Below are 19,770 nucleotides of genomic sequence, written 5' to 3'. Positions count from 1 at the left end.
CTCCTTCGGGTAGAGAAAGCGGCCTATAAGAACCAACTCTTCTTCTTCTTCTTCTTCTTCTTCTTCTTCTTCTTCTTCTTCTTCTTCTTCTTCTTCTTCTTCTTCTTCTTCTTCTTCTTCAAGACTAACTCTGAGTCCACTAGGGGGAGCTAAAAAATTAGGATACTCCTAATAAGGGGGGAAAGGCCAAATTTCCTCTGAAGAACCGGGGAGCCAGAAGCTGTAAGGGTTTTCATCCTGGGATTAGAAATATCTGGAGATATGAAGGTGGAGCCCGGAAAGTAGGGCTTTAGGGAGGGGAAGGACCTTGGTTAGTTAAAATACCATGCAGTCCACCTTCCAAAGCGGCAATTTTCTTGAGGAGAAGAGGAATCAATGTTTGGAACACATCTGTAAACCGCTCCTGCGGGAGCAGTAAGAATAAAGGAGTAAGGGGTAACTGGGTGGAGAAAGGGGTGGGGTGAGTCTGGGATAAAAACCTTCCGAGTGTCAGTTCAGGGCCAAGGGGCCAATCAGGAGCCTGTTGGCCCTTGGCCCATTCCAGATTCGGTGGGGAGGGGGCGCCCAGGCCAGGCTTCAGTGCGGGGCTTGGAGCAGGCCCGCCGCGTCTGTGAAGGTTGCCTAGCCTCACCTCAGTAGCACTCCTTCCTATAAACTATGTATTAATATCTTAGGGATGCCAGAACCTCCTACTAAGAACAGATGGCATTCCAATGTGGGACACATCTTCTGGCGTGCCTCGTCAAATGGAAATGTAGATGGACGTGATGTCTGTTTTCCCGCCCACGAAGCATGCCAGAAGTTGAGGAGGGCCCAGCCAACAGCTCTGCCAGCCCCTGGAGCCTGGGCAGCTGCTGCATGACCCACAGGGGTTGAGTCAGTGGCTGCCCCACCCCTGAGGCCTTTGCAGTGGCCACGCTGGCCCTGGGGCCTAACCAGCCATTGTACGACCCATGGGGGCCGAGGCAGCAGCGGAGGAGCAGGTAAGCAGGAGGGCGGGAGGGGGAAAGGGAGTGTGCATGTGAGCGTGTGCACGCATGTGTCTGTTTGCTTGGAGGGAGGGAGCTTGGTAAAGGGGGAAATAGGTAAAGGGGGGAACGGGAGGGGAAACGGAGATGGAGTCTGTGTGTGTGTGTTTTTGCAAGTGAGGAGGGGAGAAGAAGCAAGGAGGACGCTGGGAAACCAACAGTTAAGGGGGAGGAAATGGATAGGGGAGGGGAGGGAGTCACTGTATGTCTCTGTGTGTGTTTGCGAGGGAGGGAGGCCTCACCAAGTCGCTCCAGAGCACGTATGTGTCTCAGATACCCTCTGACAGTAAGACTGTCAGGACAAGTTTTCTTCCAAAGACTAAGCTTTGTGAAGATAGATTTAGATGGGTTACTGTGTTGGTCTGGAGCAGCATAACAAAGTTTGAGGCCACAGGCACCTTTAATCCCCCCTCCCAAACCCTGCTCTTCTCCGGATCCACCCCCAAATCTTCACAATCCTCCCAACTTGAAGTTGGCCACCTTCTCGGCCTCATTCACAATTTAAATGGGGAATATCAGGGGTCTCTCAGCCTCGCCCACCTCACAGGGTGTCTGTTGTGGGGAGAGGAATGGGAAGGTGACTGTAAGCTGCTTTGAGCCTCCTTCGGGTAGGGAAAAGCGGCATATAAGAACCAGCTCTTCTTCTTCTTCAGTGATATCAGGGCTCTCTCAGACTAACCTCCCTCACAGGGTATCTGTTGTGGGGAGATGAAAGGGAAGGAAACTGTAAGCTGCTTTGAGTCTCCTTTGGGTAGAGAAAAGCGGCATATAAGAACCAACTATTCTTCTTCTTCTTCTTCTTCTTCTTCTTCTTCTTCTTCTTCTTCTTCTTCTTCTTCTCCTTCTCCTTCTCCTTCTCCTTCTCCTTCTCCTTCTCCTTCTCCTTCTCCTTCTTCTTCTCCTTCTTTTGTTGTGTCTTTGATCCTACATAGCCCGTTTCCTGCTCAAACTGATTTTGAGAGGGACTGGCAGGGGACGAGGTCTATCAATACCCGAACGTTATTGTTCCTTAGTCTTGGCAATGTGTCAATCAGGTTTATTTCTTCCATTAATCTGATCTGTGCACCAAGTCAAGGTCTATTATTGGAAAATTGGAAGAAACCCCACACTCAATTGCCAGCGTTAACAAAGAATATTGATCTGAATGTATGAGCAATCTAAGAATGACTCTTATACCGTGCGGCACGAGGCGTATGAACAAGTGATAAATTAGAGACGGGAAGGCACTTGGATTAAACACTGATGGGACTATAGAATGTATATGGCTGATTCCGCACTTGTTAGATAATGCACTTTCAATGCACTTTAGACGTAGATTTTTCTATAGGCACAGATTTCACCCCCTCTTTTCACAGACCTGAAAATGTTACCTAAAAAGGAAATGGATTTCTTATCTGTCATTTGAGGACTTAAACAGAAATGGATATAATAATATAAAATAATTCACCATTGTCCCATCCCAGTGACACAACCTGCCTGGCATGATTAGAATAATTTCCATATATTCTATTGTTAGCGAACCGTTTGCATGACAAAAGGAGAACAAAGTTGTGTGATTAGCATTTTTAATGAGTTATGTTACTCTGAAATTCGATTTAGCCTTTGTTGGCTTTTCAGATGAATCAAGAAGATCTACTTTCTTTTCACTTCTTCCCCTTCCTGGAGGCAGGGATTTTTTTGGGAGGGGAGGGGGAACTTCTTTTTCCCAGAATGCCCAGGAGTGGGTGTGACACAGAAGGTGGTTTTAATCCCCTTGACCCAGGTGGCGTTCTCTTTTGCATGCTGACCATTGAAAAAGAAGGTTGCTCTGGTTTGAGAGGAAGTGGGCAACCATTTCTGACCATTTGGCTGCTAGGGGAGCTGATGAATATCCACTAAGAACCTATTAAGAAAGCTGACGCCTCTTTTTTTAACATCAAATAGGGTGTGTTTTAGCAGAGGGAGTTGGAGGATTGCGTTTCATCCAATTTCTTTTCACTCTTTTGCTTAACTTTGTGCTGTGTTGAAGAAATGTGTTGAAGAAATGCTTATAAGCCTTTATAAATGTGAAGCTGGCAGTGGTTCTCTGACCCACATAGAACTCCCCCATCTTGGAAATGCTAGTTCAGAGCAAGGGGAAGATTCAGGGTCAGGGGAGGGAGCTTGGCAAGCTCTTTTGTGGGGGGTGTACCCTGCAGTAAATTGCCCCCATGGTGCTCACAAACTGGGCTGTGTGAGACATAGGGGTGAGGCCTCAAAATTGGAAGGGGCAGCTGGAAGTCCTGATCCTTGCAGCAGGAAGACATGCACAACAATCAGATGGTGGTGGTGGTTACCCAGAGAGACCCTTTTGCAGCCCTCCCAGAGTTGGCAACCAGCAAAGGAGGGGTTGTTCTGTCACATTGCTAAGTAGAACCTCCTTGTTCAGAGGCAGCATGCTTCAGAATACCAGTTTTTGGAGGGAAGATAAGAAGCTTTGACCTCTTTGTAGTCTTTCTGGGGGCACTTGTAGGGATGTAGGAAACAGGATGCAGGACTAGATACGCCACTGGTTCTATCTGCAAGTGTGCGGCGATACCGAGGGGAAAGATGCAAAGGAACTGAGATGTACACCAGATGTGCATGCATGGATACTGAACGTAATTTTAGAAATTGGGAGGTGGGAAATACGGAGGAGTAGAATGGGAATGCAAAAGAGCCTCTTGTGGCGCAGGGTGGTAAGGCAGTAGAAATGCTGTCTGAAGATGTCTGCCCATGAGGCTGGGAGTTCGATCCCAGCAGCCGGCTCAAGGATGACTCAGCCTTCCATCCTTACAAGGTCGGTAAAATGAGGACCCAGCTTGCTGGGGGGTAAACGGTAATGACTGGGGAAGGCACTGGCAAACCACCCCGTATAGAGTCTGCCATGAAAACAATGGAGGGTGTCACCCCAAGACCCAGTGCTTGCACAGGGGATACCTTTACCTTTACCTTTAGAATGGGAATGCAGTGCTTAAGGAGACTTGGGAACAATAAAGAAGAAGAATAGCCCCTGGGGGTATCCCGGAATTACGGCTCATCTCCAGGTGACTGAGATCAGTTCCCCTGGATAAAATGGCTACTCTTGAGGGTGGCCTCTCTGGCACTGTCCCCCCTGGTCCCAAATCTCCATCCCCAAACCTCCAGGAGTTTCCCAACCTGGATCTGGCCACCCTGCCCTCCATCTCTTACCAATGGCCAGGCGGAATTGAACAGTAGACTTGTTAAACTGAGCGTAACTAAAGATGGGAGCATGGCCGAAGCTGTTCTTCTCCAGTGGAATTACAAAGAGGTACACCTCATGTTTTGGCTTTTCAGTATTTTAATTAAAAAAAAAAACCCCAAACCGGTTGCGATTTACATTTTGGGTGTTTTATAGCCTGAGGACATGAGGTTTATTTTCTGTTCAATGGCAGGATTAGCACAAGCATGTGGATCGTCCGTCGGCGCATGACCACTTCAAAACGCTAGGCCCGTTAACCCACATGCCTTGCCGAGTGACACATCGGTGGAACACAAAAACAAAACACAAGCGGCTCTCTTACTCATGCTAAACAACGCGCTTTTGATCCCGGTTCGGGACCGTTTGCACCACGGGAAATGGCCAGAGCCAACGGCAAACAGGCGCGTGGTTTAGCCAGCATGAAAGCGCCCAAAAACTCACAAAAAGGAAGACAAGGCACTGTTAAGAACAAGCATGGAGGCAGTGACCAAAGGGGGTTGCCGCCTGCCCAATCCTCAAACGGTTTGCTCTTATGGAAACCTCACCGTAGCAAAGAAGACTCGCACGGAGGACTTGGGAGGAGGGGAGGGGAGTCCGAGACTTTGTACATGAAAACCGAGGGGAGGGAGGGTCTCGGGATTCCTAATGAGGATTTCCGCCATTGCTGGGACGTCCTGAGACGTTACAGTTGTAGATAGTTCGGAGATTCTCCGTCTCTTTTCCCGTAGGTGTTGGACCCGACGTTGGTCGGCGAGTAGATCGTTCCGATGGTGTTGCTGGAACGCACTAAGAAGTCGGCCAGGCGTTGGGTGACACAGGTGGCTGTGTTGCATTTCCGTTTCTCCAAGCGGTGGCTGCAGAGGCCGGGACAAAACAGAAAGGGCACCGTGAAAAGTTGGCGGCAGGCGCCTGGCGTTCTTACCTGGATGTCTGGAATATAGGTGGCTTTATAGGGAAAGGGAGAGGGGTTGTTAGTTTGGGGGAAAGGGCTGCTTCTGGGAGCTTTGCCGGGACGCAAGACAGAAATCTCACCGGTGAAAACCTGGCCGTTGAGAGGACCTTTCCTGGAGCTGCCAGGTTGGTTTGATTTATTTGGCGTGACCATTACTGTTGATTTATAATGCGCATGTTTTTGTATTTGTCATCATTTGGTTTTATTGGACCCATGCTGAGAATCATAGAATCATAGAGTTGGAAGGGACCTCTTGGGTCATCTAGTCCAACCCCCTGCACTATGCAGGACACTCACAACCCTTTCGCTCATCCCCTGTAATCTGCCACTCTGGTCTTGTGATAGACAAATGTTGTCATCATTAACATCAGCAACAGGATGGGCAGTGATTCCACATGGAGGGAGGGAAGTCCCTTATTGATAGGGTTGCTAGTGCGGTTTGCGTTTGGGGTTACCTGAACTGAAAAGGTACCTGAAAAATATCTTTTTTTTTTAGAGATATTTTGGCTTCCCAAATGCAACCAGGATTTTTCAGGAGAACTGGGGGGGGGGGGGGGGGAGGGGGGAATCCCCGAAAAGAATCCCAAATGTATTTGGGAATTACCAGCAAAATTGGACTGGCCAGCAAAACCCCAGCTGAGCCTGTGAGGAGAGCTCTCCCTGCAGGACAGGTTCCTGGGTGGACAAAAACTCTGGTAGAAGCCAAATTTACCATAGAAACGTTGCCCAAACACCAGAATGTCACCCAACGTCGCTGCTCAATGATGATGTCATTTCTGATCACAAAGGTAGTAATGTAGGCACATTGCTGCATGTTGGCTGGGCCTCCTTTCTGTTCCCCATAATTTCCCCCCCACCCCCTACCTGTTGCCAGGACTACGGGGTCACCTGTGACTTGTAAGTCAGCTGTGACTTGTTGGCACTTTCCACCACCAGGAACAGGATCCAACTATCCATCCTGTCCAGTCCGTCCAGTCCGTCCAGTCCGTCCTTCCTTCCTTCCTTCCTTCCTTCCTTCCTTCCTTCCTTCCTTCCTTCCTTCCTTCCTTCCTTCCTTCCATCCATCCATCCATCCATCCATCCATCCATCCATCTCTTAGACTTCTATACCACCCTCCCATAAGACTCAGGGCAGTTTACATAAAAGGCCATGGGTATACATCAAAATCTAGTGATAGTAACATAACAGTGGTTCCAAAATTGAACATAACAGATAATAACAAAACACTATGACAGATTCACAGTATGACAACAATTCTCAACTTTTAACATGAACCTGTGGGAGGTCAGCATGGCTCAGATCATGTAGGGGCCAACGGATGTTGTTTGGGGAACCAACGGATGTTGTTGAGTCAGCTGGCTTCAACCAAATACCTGGTGCCCTTCGGAATTGTAGGGACAACGTAGGGACAAGGAGTTCAGTTTAGGTTTTACCTGGGGAATTGCAACCACACGTTCTTTCGAGTCAGCTGGGGGCAAGGAAGCAGGTCCACTCTCTGCTGTCAACTTGAACTCCGATAAAATCCTGAATGTTGTGCTCTTCTGTAGAACTATGTACTGTCTGAACGTCCTGTTCTATGCTCTGTTGTGCTTTTGGACTTGCTCTTGGTTTGTTTATTAACCTTGAATGAGACAGTCTTTAACACAAGCATATGTTAACTAACCATCACAGCAATGCACCCATTTTTGCTGACTCACACTGCACCAGAAATATATAAAGTCTCAGCTTGGTGTAGTGGTTAAGGGCACCGACTTCTAACCGGGCGAGCCAGGTTTGATTTCCTGTTCCTCCACCTGCAGCCAGCTGGGTGACCTTGGGCCCGTCACTGTCCCCATAGAGCTGTTCTGACCGAGCAGTGATATCAGGGCTCTCTCAGCCTCACCCCCCTCACAGGGTGTCTGTTGTGGGGAGAGGAAAGGGAAGGTGAATGTAAGCTACTTTGAGACTTTTTTGGGTGGAGAAAAGAGGGGTATAAAAACAACTCTTCTTCTTCTTCTAGATTGTCCTGACTGACTCCTCCTCCGATGATGATGATTATTATTATTACATTTTAAACTGCTTCTCTCCCATAGGGCTGGAGGTGGCTTACATGTTAAAAGATACATAAATACATAATTTATCAATTACATTATCATTAAAAAATTCAATCTCTAAAATACCCAATTTTCTGCCTAGCACCTGGTTTGATTAGTTAACATTCTAAATACCTATTCCACCACCACCCCTGGACCCCTGCCATGGTATCTTTCCCCGCCTGTTGAATATGGCAGGCACTTCAGCAGCATGGAAGAAAGGGGTGGGGAAGAACGGCAAAGATCGGAGGGAGGCCCTTTCAGTACATCACCAAATTCCGGGAGGGTTCCAGACTCTTTTCATTTTTCAGAGTGATCAAATGGAACCATTCAGCAAGGTATTCTTATAAAGAGAATAAGGGTCTGATAAAAACTGAATTGATTTCCCCTTTTGCTTTGAGCCCAGCAACCTGTGGGAGGGCTGGGGATTGGGTCCTGGGCGTGGGCACGTCGGTGACATGGTCGTGTCACGATGTCATTTCTGGGTGCAACTCGGATGTGACATGGCATCGCTCTAGGAATCACTGAGAAATCGTTGCTGTGTTACCCCCCCTCCCGCCACCACCCCAAGGTTGCCAGCGAATGGACAGACCAGAACCAATGGGATGAAATTAATTCAAAAGAAATTCCGTTTAAACATCCGGGGGAATTTCCTGACAGTTAGAGTGGTTCCTCAGTGGAACAGACTTCCTCGGGAGGTAGTGGGTTCTCCATCTTTGGAAATTTTTAAACAGAGGCTGGATAGCCATCTGACAGAGAGGCAGATTCTGTGAAGGCTCAAGGGGGTGGCAGGTGACAGTGGATGAGCGATAGGGTTGTGAGTGTCCTGCATAGTGCAGGGGGTTGGACTAGATGATCCAGGAGGTCCCTTACAACTCTATGATTCTATGATTCTATGATTCTATGAGTGTAAGAGACCTGGCAGACAAAAGTTCTGCCCACAATAAAATATTCACTTTTTGGCACGAGCTTTTGTGATATTAAACGAAGATAAATGGTCATCAACCAAAAGGGAGATAAATGATCACCAACCAAGAAATCAGAGGGAGAATGGGATAGGAAAGGGTAGCCATGAAATAGCTAGAAAAGTCCTTTATGGGTAAGGATGTGTCCCTGGTGGCCGAGATCAAGTTTATTCATGCTGTAGTTTCACCCATTACTATGTATGGACACAAAAGCCCGACAATGAAGAAAGCTGGTTCACTTGAAATCTGTTGTTGGAGGAAAGCTTCATAGATACCTTGGATGGCCAACAAGAAAATAACTGCATGTGAGATCAAATCAGTCCTGACCTTTCCCTAGAAGCTAAAATGACACAACTGAGGCTATCGTACTTTGGTCACATCATGAGAAGACAGGAGTCACTGGAAAAGACAATCATGCTACGAAAAGTTGGGAGGGACCATGGCTCAGTGGCAGAGCATCTGCTTGGCACGCAGAAGGTCTTCAGTTCAAAGATCTGTCAGTAGGTGACGTGAGAGACCTCCACCTGAGAACTTGAGAGCTGCTGCTATTCTGAGCAGACAATACTGACTTTGATGGACCAAGTGTCTGATTCAGTAGAAGGCAATTTCATGTGCTCAAAAACTGAAGGCGGCAGGAAAAGAGGAAGAGATGGATTGACTCAATCAAGGGAGTCACCCCCGTGTGTGCTGTTCTCAAGACCAATGCAAGGCTGTTAACAATTGGTTGTCTTGGAGAACAATAGTTCATAGGGTTGCCAAAAATCAGAGGTGACTTGATGGCACTTAAAACACCCACAAGATAAAGGAATGGAGCCCAGCTCTATCAGACAAGACAACCAAACAGGGCTAGAGACACACTTCCCTGGATACTGTGCTGTTATTATGCTACCATAATTGTTCACCTCTTGGAATGTCTTGTCTACACTGGCCTATGGTCATTGCTATATACCCTGGCAGCAAATCCCACACATTAATTTCTTGATTAAAGGGGAGGTACTGTGATTTGACTCTAGTTGCCCTTGTGGCCAGCAGCTCTCCAGGGCAGTATCACAGGCCCAGGGGGAACTTTCCCTGCAAGTCAAAGTATTGGCCCACCCTTGGGTTGAATTCAACCACTTCATTTCACTCAGTCTCCTCTACTTCTCTCTTTAACAACAGACTCCATCCCGCCTAGACAGAAGCCATGCTGGTGCCGTGATCCTCAAGGCACTCCGCCCTCCTGTCCGTCATCACCACCAGAAAATCTGGTTGGACCCACACAAGTATCAGTATCAATGATATGAGCGGAGCTGTGATTTAGATGCAATTTATCAAGACAGCCCCTTCCCAGCACCTCCAGAAAAGGATAATTATAGTATCGTCATGCCGTTAAGCGGTAACAATGACTCAATGTTTACATTTCAGGAGAACTTTGGAAAGGTTATTTAGAGCAATTGCCGATATCATGACAACCATTAGCATGACAAGCGATACCTTGCTCTTTTTAGTGACTCCTGGAGCTCTGGGACTCCCTCCTCCCCCACCCTGCTAAATTGCACCTCTCCCGCTGGGACCTGCTCCATTGTCTTCCCCGGATATTTGCTGCTGTTTCTACTGATTTTGCTTGACGAATACAGAGCATCAAAGAATCATTGAGTTAGAAGGGCCATACGACCCCCTGCTCGATGCAGGATCAGCCTCAAGCAGCCAGGATAAGGATCTGACCAGCCGCGGCTTGAAGACTGCCAATGAGGGGGAGCTCACCACCTCCTTAGGCAGCCCATTCCACTGCTGAACTACTCTGAATCCCCCCCCCCATTACTGTGGGTCCTTTGCTGCCAACAGGAACCTTTCCCTGCCCTCCTGCAAGTGACAACCTTTCAGAAACTTCAAGAGACCCATCTTATCCTATCTCCACCTCCTCTTCTTCTCCAGGCTGAACATTCCCAAGACCCTGAACCCCCCAGAAGAATTTCTTGCCCTCTGTAGATAGTTTTGGAGGGTAATTGTGTTGGTTTGCAGTAGGGGGCTAAGATCTGTGTCCCCTAGCAACTTGGAGTCCAGTGAGATTTTGGGGAGAGGTGCTTTTCTTTGGTCAGACGTGAGCAAGGTGGCAGATCTCTCCATCTTTCCATGTCCATCAGAAGGTGGAACGTGAGTTGAAAAGAACGCTCGGAAAGGACGCAAGCCCTGCCTTGGATGGCTCAACTGTGAGGGGCTGATGGAGGCGGTGGTGAAACTCTGCTAAAGTTAGCACTACCTTTGAAAGTAAGCAGCTTCCCATCAATTCAGAGCAATTGGCCGGAAGTCCAGAGTTGCTATGCAGAGGAAGGTCATGGCAGACTACCTCTGTTCACCACTTGCCTTGAAAATGCTACAGGGTCACCCTAAGTCAATTGTGACTCTCCACACACACCTCGATGTTTCTAGAAGTGGAATTGGAATGAGAGCAGAGTTAGAGTATGTGTTAGGCTGCTCCCAGCACCTATAGAAGGTAAGTTATGTTTGCATTGGATCTTTCTGTACTGCCTTCGAAGGGAGACCTATGGGGATTTGTGTTTGGGGGAGAGGCAGGGTCCAACGCAAACATAACTTACCTTCTACTGGCACTTTTACTAACCGGCAACAGTACCATCTGCGTTGCAAAGACATTTTGTTAATGGATGCTTTTAGATCTCAGGCGTTCCTCTTCTTGCGCAGGTGGTTTAGTTCATGCACTGTCTTCAACTTCACCAATGAGTTCACTAATGATCAGAATCCTCTATGACTTGCAGGAGTGCTAATTTGCATTTGTGTGGGTGAAAACCGCCTCTCTAACTTCCCCTGTCATCAGAGTGTCACCTATTCCCAATGCTGCTCTGCGGCTGAAGGATAAAATAGGGATCGGAAGAGGACACGCGGCTGCCGCTGAAAACTGCAGCCATGAGTCTGCTTTTTTTTTTAACCCCTCTTTCCTGCAAGGCTTGAAGGTGCAATTATTCCGTTTCCCCCATCATTGCAAGTGGTAGCCTGAGACGCAGAGTTCAGGTGGCATAATTTAGTCCTGGATTAACCACTAAGCAAAAGAACTCAGTGTTTAAGGCACCAAAGGAGGGGGGAGGGGTCAGCACAGCTGTTTGTTCTCGTTTTGCTTAGATGAGTGTGGCAGCTGGTCAGCTGTTAGGTTTAAATGGCTGGCAAACCATTTAACCCACTGGTTTCGCTTCCCTTTGTTTTGGAGGAGGAGGAGCAAAACCAAGGGGTTTAGTGGCTCACAGCCATTTAAACCTAACTGCTGACTGATGGGCCTTACATTGCTCAGATGTCAGGTTTAAATGGCTGGCCCTGAAGACCTGAACTGAACCGGCCACAAGTCTGGTAAACACTTGGGGAAGTCCTAGCCCTAGCCCAAGTTCCAGCTGAATATTGATTTGTGAACCAGTTCATTCCCATGGCTAATAAACATAGTTTCTTGTAGAGAAATTTAAAAACTTAGAAAACTATTATGGGAATTCATACCCCGTATTCCAAACTATTTAATATAGTCCCATTTAGCTAGGTCTTAGCTCAGCTGAGTCATCCCTTGGGATGGGGAATAGGGTTGGGCACTTTGGCATCTGAAGCAACCATTTACACCTGAAGCAGGCAGTGCCACAGGGGAGGGAGGGGAGGTGCTGGTGCCAGTGCTTTGAAGCCCGCGCCTCCCCTCCCCCCCCCCCCAGTGCCACAGCGCTGGCTGCTGTGGGACACCGAGGCGCCCAACCGTAATGGGGAATATCTTTGGAGAAAATCACTTGAAGTCATTTTAGGCCAATGGGAGCGATCCCAATATAATTCGTAAGTTATTAGCTGGGGCTTTATGGTTAGAATCATAGAATCATACAATCCTAGAGTGGGAAGGGGGCCACACAGGCCATCTCGTCCAACCCCCTGCTCTACGCAGGATCAGCCCTAAGCATCCAAGAAAAGTGTTGACAGACCTTTGTTTGGTTGACAGACCTTTGTTTGGGACCCCTGGAAGACTTTGAGGGGCAGTGCATGGAGAAACGTATATCGTCCATGCATCAACATCGCTTCCAGATTTCACCAACCCTCTTGGGTTTTGCTGATCTGTAGAGAGTTGATGACATCACTTCCAGGTTTTAGCTGGAAGTGATGTCGACATGTCGACGATTTCCTCCTCTCCCTTTCCCCCAACACTCCTAGAACTCTGCTGGAGTTATATCCAGGGAACCGTTCCTCCGAAGGGGAACTGCAAAATTTCACGCATTCTACAGTTAGCTGTTGTCGTGCCTAATGGTAATGGAGAAGGCTGAAATGAACCCTTAAGAGAAGCAGCGTCTCTTTTCTTCTTGCACGACGAGAACAAGCAATATAACAAAACCCTCATGGAAACTTCGTGCTATGAAAGGGTTAACTAAAATGCAAAAAGTATAAAACAGGAGTCAGCAACCTTTTATACACCGCCAGACTATATCAACATTCCAAGCAGATGATCAACAAACAGTCTGTGGGCATCACAGCATCTATCACAATCCAAAACCGAAAAGGGAACTAAAACCCAACCTTGAAAAAGTCAGGAACTCAAAAGTTGAGCTATAAAACAATATAAAATGTTAACAATTATTTATTAAAGTGCCCCAATATTACGTTAAAAACAAAGTAAAAACTATACTAAAAAAAACTATAAATGGCCAGTTAGATCTGTATAGTTTCTTAAATATAGTTTTTACTTTGTTTTTAACGTAATATTGGTGCACCTTAATAAATAATTGTTAACATTTTATCATTGTTCCATCACAGCATCACAGCTTTTTTTAGAAAATGGGTAGGGTCAGTTTGATTGACTGAAATTGCAATTTCATGAACGTTACACTAGGGTCATTGCCCCCCACATCCCCTGCTGGGATCCGGGACACATCGCAACCCTAGTTCACCTAAAAGGTAAAGGTATCCCCTGTGCAAGCACCGAGTCATGTCTGACCCTTGGGGTGACGCCCTCCAGCGTTTTCATGGCAGACTCATTTCGGGGTGGTTTGCCAGTGCCTTCCCCAGTCATGACCGTTTACCCCCCAGCAAGCTGGGTACTCATTTTACTGACCTCGGAAGGATGGAAGGCTGAGTCAACCTTGAGCCGGCTGCTGGGATTGAACTCCCAGTCTCATGGGCAAAGCTTTCAGACGGCTGCCTTACCGCTCTGCGCCACAAGAGGCTCTTAAATTCCCTGGAATTCCCTAGGTCTAGTTCACCTAGACCTGAATAAAAGAGGATGGGTGAAGAGATTCAGCGTGTACACAACGGTACATTTTGTCAAGTCACAGCTGGCTTCTGGCAATCTTGCGGAGATCCCAAGCAAGAAATGGTCAGAGGTGATTTGCCATTGCCTGCCTCCATGTCACAACCCTGGACTTCCTTGGTGGACCTCCCTTCCGAGATCTGAAGGGACTGAGCTGGCCTGCACTGTTCAGGTCGGGTCTTAATGATCCCAAGATGATGAAACCTCTCCAGAGCAGCACAGTATACCTTACATTGTTTCCGCAGCTGATAAGGAAGTGTGTAACCATTTGCCATTCTTTTCGTGCATAGTTCCAAAAGGTTTTGCATGGAGGGAAAGATATGGGAGAAATATCTGCTTCTATAATACTTTTGGAATTAGCGTTTGGGATCACTGCATTGCCATTCCTGTGTAATCCTTTCTTTGTTTTATAAAACAATAATCCTTAATATGGATTCATCTTTCTTTTGCAAGGAATTAGTGCCATTGTCAAATAAATCCCTTTCCTCTGCGTCCCTCTAAAATTGTCTTCTGCCCACAGGGGGAATACTTTTTCTGTTTTGTTTGGCATGCTGTTCCCCAAGAATCCCATTGTTATTATTAGTAATTATTACTATTAATAGTCGTTATTATGAAGACCACCTCTCTCCCAAGATGGTGGTTCTCAACCATGATAAAAATAGACTAATACATAATTTAGCATTAAAATGTAGAATTACAGTTACTAAAATTAAACCAGCTCTCTAATGAACAACTACTTTAAACTCACTAAATACCCTTTCCCATATTTCAGCTGTGTTTCCTGCTGGCCCTCCTCCCTGGTTGTGTTATTATATAGCAGCCCTTCTCAACTTTATTGCCACTGAGAAACCCTTGAAACACACTTTAGGATTTGAGAAACCCCAGAAGTGGAGCGATCATGCAGAATATGGTTGGGAAGCAAAGCTGTGGACATGTCCATTTGGGGCTCCTCCCCTTCTCACCCACTCCAGGCCCATCATTGGCCATTTTGGGAGGGGAAGCCAGTCAACATATATGGTCATATCACCCAATAAATGTTTAACCATTTTTTAAAAATAGATTAAAAATTAACTCCCACCCATTCAGGAAATCCTTCCAGGGCCATCAAGAAACCCCGGGGTTATACATAACCCTGGTTGAGAAAGCCTGGGGTAGACAGAAGACAAACTAAGACTCACCTTCCCACCAGAAAATGAGGCAGCCCTATCATAAAGCATCCCAAGGCAATGATTGTTTAACCCGTGGCAATGAGGCGTGGACTATGGCAGGGGTAGTCAACCTGTGGTCCTCCAGATGTTCATGGACAACAGTTCCCACGAGCCCCTGCCAGCAAATGTCACAGCAAATGAACATTGGAGCATTTTGCTCCAAGGTAGCTCACAAAGGCAGAGCTTGCCAACCTGTATCTGGCAACCCTACCCCCCCCCCCCATTCCCCTGGTGGTGGCCAGGGGGGACATAGCAACCTTCCCAGGGACTTTTTGGGTGAGAAGGTTTATATATGCTGTCAAGTAGCATCCAACTTTTGGGGACCCCAACAAAGCTTTCAAGGCAAGTGAGAAGCAGATTTAGTTTCCCATGACCTTCTTCTGCAGAGCCTTCCTTGGCGGCCTCTCATCCAAGCATGATGGTGACCACAGCAAGGGACTCGCAAGGCAAGTGAGGCTTTTTGCCATGGTCTTCCTCTGCAGAGCTGTTCTTGGTGGTCTCCCATCCAAGTCTTATGGTGAGCCAGGGAGGGGCTTTCAAAGCAAGCAAGAAGCAGAGGTGGTTTGCCATTGCATTCTGCTGCAGAGCCTTCCTTGGTGGCCTCTCATCCAAATTTTATGATGACCGCAGCAAGGTGCTTTCAAGACAAAGGGGAAGCAGAGGTAGTTTGCCATGACCTTCCTCTACAATGCTGTTCTCCATCCAAAGGCCCCTCAAGCTTAGCTTCTGAGATATGATGAGATTGGGTTATGCCAGGGGTAGTCAAACTGCAGCCCTCCAGATGTCCATGGACTACAATTCCCATGAGCCCCTGCCAGCAAATGCTGGCAGGGGCTCATGGGAATTGTAGTCCATGGACATCTGGAGGACCACAGGTTGCCTACTCCTGCTCTAAATAACAAAAAGTGAGAGAGAAATCTGACTCAATTTGCATATATTGTTCTCAAAGGCATGTTTTACCTTTCAATCAAAGGCAACCCCAAAATAAAAACCTACCCCTTGGACTTGGCCGTTTCTTCTCCCAGGGGAGTTCCGTTCAGTCCGAAGAAGCCAGTACTTCTCGAAAGGACCGGAACGAGCCGTTCTTGTCTGCTGGCGGTCCCGTCGGAGAAATCGTCAGCCAAAGTGAGCAGTCTTTAATCCGGAAAAAAAAAAGAAGAAGAAGAAGAAAGAGCAAAAAAAAATGTCTCTTTTGTTTTATGCTACAGTGTATTTTGCACTAGCTGGCATAAGCAAGCAGCCGAACGGATGAACCGATCTCTCCTTGTGAATTTGCGCAAAGTTACTGACCTCTTGACGGGTGTTGCTTCCAGGGAATTTAAAGCGATCGATAAGAAGATGAAAAGTAAGCGTCCCTTGAAGCTGCACATCTCTCTCTGAGTTTCTGGGATGGGGTGGGGGAGACAAACCACAAGGTAAAAACGTGAGTTATAATCATGCAGTTTTGCAATGCGTGCCGGAGGACAACCATCACAGCAGAATATCCCAGAATAAAGAAGAATACCCCAGCAAGAGCAGGAAGAACAACAGTCCAAATTACGAGAAACAACAACTCCAAATGCTCCCTTTCCCACAGAAAGGATCAAAAACTCCCTAGCCCGATCACAAATAAAAGGATTCAAATGCCCCTTAAAGACGAGCAAGATTTTATTCCGGTCTAAATTTTACGTGGACTCCACTCTCATCGCTTCTGGTTTGCCCAAATGTTTTATTTTTTTGCGTTTTAATCATTAAATCCTTTCCCCTACCTTGGTTTGTGGAGCTTCAGAATACCGAGAGGGAGGCAACGGATATTACCTTTCGGTGGCCGAGGGATTTAGCCGAAGAAATCCCAGCGAATTCTGCTTTCGAAGGAAGATCGGCAAGGATTCTTACTTGCTTCCGACTGCGGAGAATCCTTCCCTTCCACCTTCCTCACTGGCAAGTCGGCTCTTATATACCCTTCACACCTTTCTCAGCACTGACATCAGGCAGTACAGAGGTACAGAGACAGAGCGAGAGAGAGAGAAAGAGAGAGAGAGAGACCCTGTTATTAATTTCTCTCCCTATAGATAGAAACCACCTAGAAAGGAGCAGAGGCTGATGGGTCATCGCCACGTTCGGCTGTGGCATATTTCAGGCCAACCCAATCGGGGGTGATCGCTGACGTGGTCTTAATGAAATCAGGCGGGGTGGTACAAGAACCGGTCCCTCCGCTACAAGGATCCTGATAAGATGCTGAGGTAAACCACTGCTGTAGGCGTCAATAATAATAATAATAAAAATTGGGAATGAAGTGAAATGAAGGATACAAAAGGACGGGTTCGGAGTCCGCGGCACCTTTTAAGACCGTCAAAGTTTAACTCTGGGCTATAAGTTTTTGTGAGCGTACACACGTCAGATACATCAAAACAGATTTCCTCGAGTCTTTCTTTTAAAATGTTATAGTTGAGTCTTGTCCCAGGGATTGTTCTCCCTTCATCATTTTAGGCTGTTCAGGGTTTGTTTGATCCTCCGGTTATGCCTTGTCCTGTGTTGGCCTGTTTTTTGAGAAGTTGTGTTTTAATGGCTTTAAGAACCTAAGAGAATGGAAGGGGAGCCATGTTGGATCAGGCCAATGACCCATCCAATCCAACACTGTGTCACCCAGTGGCCATTTACCCCCCAGCAAGCTGGGTCCTCATTTGACCAACCTCGGAAGGATGGAAGGCTGAGTCAACCTTGAGCCGGCTGCTGGGATCGAACTCCCAGCTTCATGGGCAGAGGTTCAGACTGCATGCCTGCTGCCTTACCACTCTGCGCCACAAGAGGTTCTTTTACAATCTGTAAAACCCATCTAAAAAAACCTCCCCTCTCTTCCACCCCAAGCCTGACCACAGCAGATACAACCTCAAACAGCCATCTCGGGAGGGGGGGGGGGGAGACTTCTGCCCAGATAACCAACACATTGGTCCTATATAGGGCCTAGACAGGGAGGAACCTGATCTACCTAGCCTGGCTTCAACCAAATGTATGGCGGAAAAGTTCCATCTTATAGGCTCTGCAGAACTGTGGTAGCTCTGTAAGGACCCTCAGCTGCTCCGCGAGCTCATTTCGCCAGGTCAGGGCCAGGACCAAGAAGGCCATGGCCCTAGTCGAGGCCAGGCATGCCTCCCGGGGGCCAGGCACAACCAATAGATTCAAACCCACAGAGGGGACAAGCGGTCCCTCAGATATGCAGGCTGTAAATGGCCTTAAATGGTAAGAACCGAAACCTCATGCCTGTTTCGGAAGCTGCTAGTGACTCCTTCTGTTCGTGTTTGAAAGGTTAAAAGCCATGTTTAAAAAAAATGTATCTTGCCTTGCTCTTGGAAATACTAAGAATATAGTGGGGAGAACGGTTCTGAAGGACAAAATTGAGTAAGGATTGAAGGGTTAACCCCTCTCCTGTCCTTACATTGTCCTCGGGCATATTGAGGCTGCACAAGAGTGCTGTCAGCATAGCCCAAGCATGCCCTATCCAATCAGATCTCAGATGCCAACCAGATGCTAGCAGGGGCAACCCTGGCTAGTATCTCGATGGGAGACCTCCAAGGATTGGGATAGTAGCTCCTCCAAGGAACAGTAGGGGTCATGACGTGGAGGCAGGAAATGGCAAAGGCAGAGGCAGGAAATGGTGGCAGGTGACAATGGATGAGTGATCGTGTTGTGATGGTCCTGCAGTGTGTGGGGGGTTGGACTAGATGACCCAGGAGGTTTCACACTAGTATGGAGACAGATGGGGCCAGCAGTAAATGGTGGGGTGGAAGCCGTTGATCACTGGCATCGACAGTTTTACTTCTCATATGTATTTGCGAACGACAGCTGTATTCGAGGGGTCTGATTGGCTGGTTTAGCAAAGAATTATCACATGGCTGCATTTGGATGCTGTGACACAGTTTACTAATGTAACAGGATTAACTTTTGCTTATATAGTCCCACTGTCATGATGGTCAGTTTATGGTCTGAGGAAGAGTTTTTGTACTCGAAAGCTCACACCTTGAATAAATATTTGTTGATCTTAAAGGTGCTGATTTTATTGTCCTTCCAACTCTGTTATTCTGTGATTAAACCACTTCCGAACACCCCTTGTTTGGCTTCCAGATGACTCTCGGATCTCCTGGCTACATGACACATGCAATACGCTAAATAAATAAATGCTGTTAACATTTGACAGATGAACCAAGACGCCACAATACTGCCCCCGATAATCTGCTCCCCCTAAATCCTGAGACTCTTAGCCACTGTACAAGAAGAAGAAGAAGAAGAAGAAGAAGAAGAAGAAGAAGAAGAAGAAGAAGAAGAAGAAGAAGAGTTGGTTCTTAAATGCCGCTTTTCTCTCCCCAAAGGAGTCTCAAAGCGGCTTACATTTGCCTTCCCTTTCCTCTCCCCACAACAGACCCCCTGTGAGGTGGGTGAGGCTGAGAGAGCCCTGATATTCCTGCTCGGTCAGAACAGTTTTATCAGCACCATGGCGAGCCCAAGGTCACCCAGCTGGCTGCATGTGGGGGAGCGGGGAATCTAACCCAGCTCGCCAGATTAGAAGTCCGCACTCCTAACCCCCACACCAAACTGGCTCTCAGTAACAACTTACTTGGGTCCAAGTCCCAACTAAGTTTCCCCCAACATGTCTCACTCCGAGCAGTCAAGATTCCTTTTGCAGCCGCCGCCGACCCATCACGCACGTAAGTACACATGCTTCTGAAAATTGCAGAGGGGGAAACAAAAATGAATGACAACTAACCTTTGTCTTAAGGCGCTCTTTGGCGTTCCAGACGAGGCCTCCTTGACAGTTCTGCCACTCAGAGCCGCTTTCTCTCTTGGTCTGAAAAAGCAGCACCGAGCCCAACTGGGACTCAGTTGCTCGTAATCGTTTTCTGCCAGCAGCAATGGCAAGAAATAAATACATAAATAATCACAATAAAACACCGCACAGTCATTTGCGGAGGTGGATTTCTGATGCGACGAATGAGTGTAACACTTTGTACTCCCCCACTACCCTGGGCGGTTGGAGGTTCTAAGGTGCAGGCAGAAATATATCCCCCAACCCACCCCTGGTTTGGAAATGGAAAG

General features: G+C 47.4%; 2 protein-coding genes across 2 annotated transcripts in view; one reads left to right on the top strand and one right to left on the bottom strand.

Annotated features, from left to right (window-relative positions):
- The first annotated feature begins 827 nt into the window (after positions 1-827).
- LOC143838587 (solute carrier organic anion transporter family member 1A2-like) overlaps positions 828-19,770 on the top strand; it is a 65,369-nt gene continuing 46,426 nt past the window's right edge. Inside the window, exon 1 of the mRNA XM_077340152.1 lies at positions 828-983. Coding sequence (XP_077196267.1) covers positions 954-983 — 30 coding nt within the window. The 5' untranslated portion in view covers positions 828-953. The remainder of the gene's footprint in view (positions 984-19,770) is intronic.
- IAPP (islet amyloid polypeptide) lies at positions 4,330-19,576 on the bottom strand. The gene is made up of 5 exons (XM_077340965.1): positions 19,442-19,576; positions 16,498-16,660; positions 15,991-16,084; positions 15,697-15,834; positions 4,330-5,102 (listed from the first exon to the last, which is right to left on the bottom strand). The coding sequence occupies exons 3-5, from the start codon at positions 16,068-16,070 to the stop codon at positions 4,931-4,933; spliced, it is 390 nt and encodes a 129-aa protein (XP_077197080.1). The 5' UTR covers positions 16,071-16,084; positions 16,498-16,660; positions 19,442-19,576; the 3' UTR covers positions 4,330-4,930.

Source organism: Paroedura picta, chromosome 5 (assembly GCF_049243985.1).
Source record: "Paroedura picta isolate Pp20150507F chromosome 5, Ppicta_v3.0, whole genome shotgun sequence".
Classification (NCBI taxonomy): domain Eukaryota; kingdom Metazoa; phylum Chordata; class Lepidosauria; order Squamata; family Gekkonidae; genus Paroedura; species Paroedura picta.
The sequence above is the reverse complement of the archived record's forward strand: the minus strand, read 5'-3'. Positions and strand labels throughout refer to the sequence as shown.